Raw genomic sequence first — 2,652 nt, forward strand, 5'->3', positions numbered from 1 at the left:
AGAACCTGTTTAACTGACTTGTGCTAACTCTTCAATTCTAAATAATGTATTTGAGAATTACTGTATTTCCCCAAAAATAAGATCCTGCCTTTTTTTTTGGAATCTCCTGAAATATTAAGTTATATTGACCTTTGAGATACATTGAGTTTTTGCATTTTTGACTTTTATTTATTTATTAGATTTGTATGCCACCCCTCTCCGTAGAAGCACAGAGGTCTTGCAAGTTGTGTGGACTCTTCTATCTCTCTCCAGAAGCTTCACCTTCTTTGAAAACCTTTTGCAAAATGTCCTTCATGCTCTCCTTGGACTGAGCCCCTTTTTTTCTTCCAACTAGATAATAAATCACTGGATTAATACTGCTGTTTAGACTGGCGAACAGCACACTAATAGCAACTGGATATTCTAGTTTGTTTGCAATGTTTTTACTAGAAAAACTAATAATCACTGCGAGGACACTTAATGGAAAAGCAAGGATGAGGAAACAGAGAAGTGTAATTAAAATCATCATTAAAAGCCTGCCCTGATTCTTCTGTTTAGCTTTCAAACAAATTGTGATGAAAAGTATCATGGTTGAGACTGTGATCAATGGAAGGCAAACTATCGCAGACACAAGGAAGTGGAAATGAAACACACTGTCACTTGCAAAGAGTTTAATAACTCTCATAATTCCATTCAGGAGGAAAGAGGAGATCCACAGGAGGACACACACCTGGGAGGATAATTTTTTGGGCCGTGAACAGCGATGCCAGATTGGAAAAAGGACAGCTATGCACCGGTCGATGCTGATGGCAGTCAGAAGAAAATTTGAATTGATGTACATCATGTGGGAGAAAAAGAGATAGAAAAGTAAGAGGATTTTGCTTTCGCCATAATCAGTAAATAAATTGATAAAATATACAAATTCAGATACGAGGTAGCCAAAGTCTGCAACAGCCAAGTTAAGGATGAATGTGGTGAAAGGGTTTCTCTTAATCTGGAAGCCAAGTAGCCAGATGATGTAGCCATTGCCCACAAGTCCAATACAACAAGTAATTAAAATAACGCCTAGCCAAATAATCCATCCTAAGTCAGAAAGGGTGATATCTTCGGCATTCTCAGAGGAGTGACTAGCATTGTAGTATTCATAATAGTTCTGGGTAGTAGGCAGATCTTCCAAGCTGAAATTCATCATTAAGTTTGTGTAATATTCTGAAAAACTTTTTGAATGAAAGCTCCTAATAGATAAAAAGAAAGAAGAGTGGATTCAGTTAATCGTGTCTCCTAAGTAAAACCAGTATTGTCATAGCTAACAATATCTAAGAGGCTGTCAACCTGCACTCCAAAGGCAAGTGTGAAAGGCAATATAATAATATAATATAATATAATATAATATAATATAATATATTATATTATAATATAATATAATATAATATAATATATTATATTATAATATAATATAATATAATATAATATAATATAATATAATATAATATAATATAATATAATATAATATAATATAATATAATATAATATAATATAATATAATATAATATAATATAATATAATATAATATAATATAATATAATATAATATAATATAATATAATATAATATAATATAATATAATATAATATAATATAATATAATATAATATAATATAATATAATATAATATAATAATATAATCAATATAATAATAATAATAATAATAATAATAATAATAATAATAATAATAACAACAACAACAACAACAATTTATTAGATTTGCATGCCGCCCCTCTCCGAAGACTCGGGGCGGCTCACAAAATAATAACAATATGACAATGTAACAAATCTAATATTTAAAAAACATCTAAAAAGCCATCATTTAAAAACCAGACAACGCAAGCATACCATACATAAAACTATATAAGCCTGGGGGAGATGCCTGGTGATACAGGTGGGTCTTAAGCAATTTACGAAAGACAAGGAGAGTCGGGGCAGTTATGATCTCTGAGGGGAGTTGATTCCAGAGGGCCGGGGCTGCCACAGAGAAGGCTCTTCCCCTGGGGCCCGCCAGACGACATTTGTTTAGTCAATGGGATCCGGAGAAGGCCAACTCTGAGGGACATTATAGGCCGCTGGGATTTGTGCAGCAGAAGACAGTTCCGGAGGTAATCTGGTTCAATGCCATGTAGGGCTTTATAAGTCATTACCAACACTTTGAATTGCGACCGGAAACTGATCGGCAGCCAATGCAAGCCACGGAGTTTTGGAGAGATGTAGGAGAATCTAGGTAACCCCATGATAGCTCTCACGGCCGCATTCTGTACGATCTGAAGTTTCCGAACACTTTTCAAAGGTAGCCCCATGTATAGAGCATTGCAGTAGTCGAACCTTGAGATGGTGAGGGTATGAGCGACTGTGAACAATGACTCCCTGTCCAAATAGGGCTGCAGCTGGTGCACCAGGCGAACCTGTGCAAACACCCTCCTCGCCACAGCCGAAAGATGATGTTCCAATGTTAGCTGTGGATCGAGGAGGATGCCCAAGTTGCGGACCCTCTCCGAGGGGGGCAATAATTCCCCTCCCAGGGTAATGGACGGAAAGATGGAATTGTCCTTGGGAGGCAAAACCCACAGCCACTCCGTCTTGTCAGGGATATCAGACACAATATAAATTTGGAGGAATGGGTA

At 36.1% G+C, this 2,652-nt stretch overlaps 1 protein-coding gene across 1 annotated transcript; it reads right to left on the reverse strand.

Moving 5' to 3' along the window:
• Positions 1–238: 238 nt before the first annotated feature.
• Positions 239–1,171, reverse strand: LOC139165507 (mas-related G-protein coupled receptor member H-like). Its single transcript, XM_070748685.1, has one exon. It carries the CDS (start codon positions 1,169–1,171, stop codon positions 239–241), a length of 933 nt encoding a protein of 310 aa, XP_070604786.1.
• Positions 1,172–2,652: the final 1,481 nt, after the last annotated feature.

Source organism: Erythrolamprus reginae, chromosome 3 (genome assembly GCF_031021105.1).
Source record: "Erythrolamprus reginae isolate rEryReg1 chromosome 3, rEryReg1.hap1, whole genome shotgun sequence".
Classification (NCBI taxonomy): domain Eukaryota; kingdom Metazoa; phylum Chordata; class Lepidosauria; order Squamata; family Dipsadidae; genus Erythrolamprus; species Erythrolamprus reginae.

Excerpts from the sequence above, each read along its gene's own strand:
- LOC139165507 (XM_070748685.1), bottom strand. The coding sequence starts at position 1,171 with ATGATGAATTTCAGCTTGGAAGATCTGCCTACTACCCAGAACTATTAT.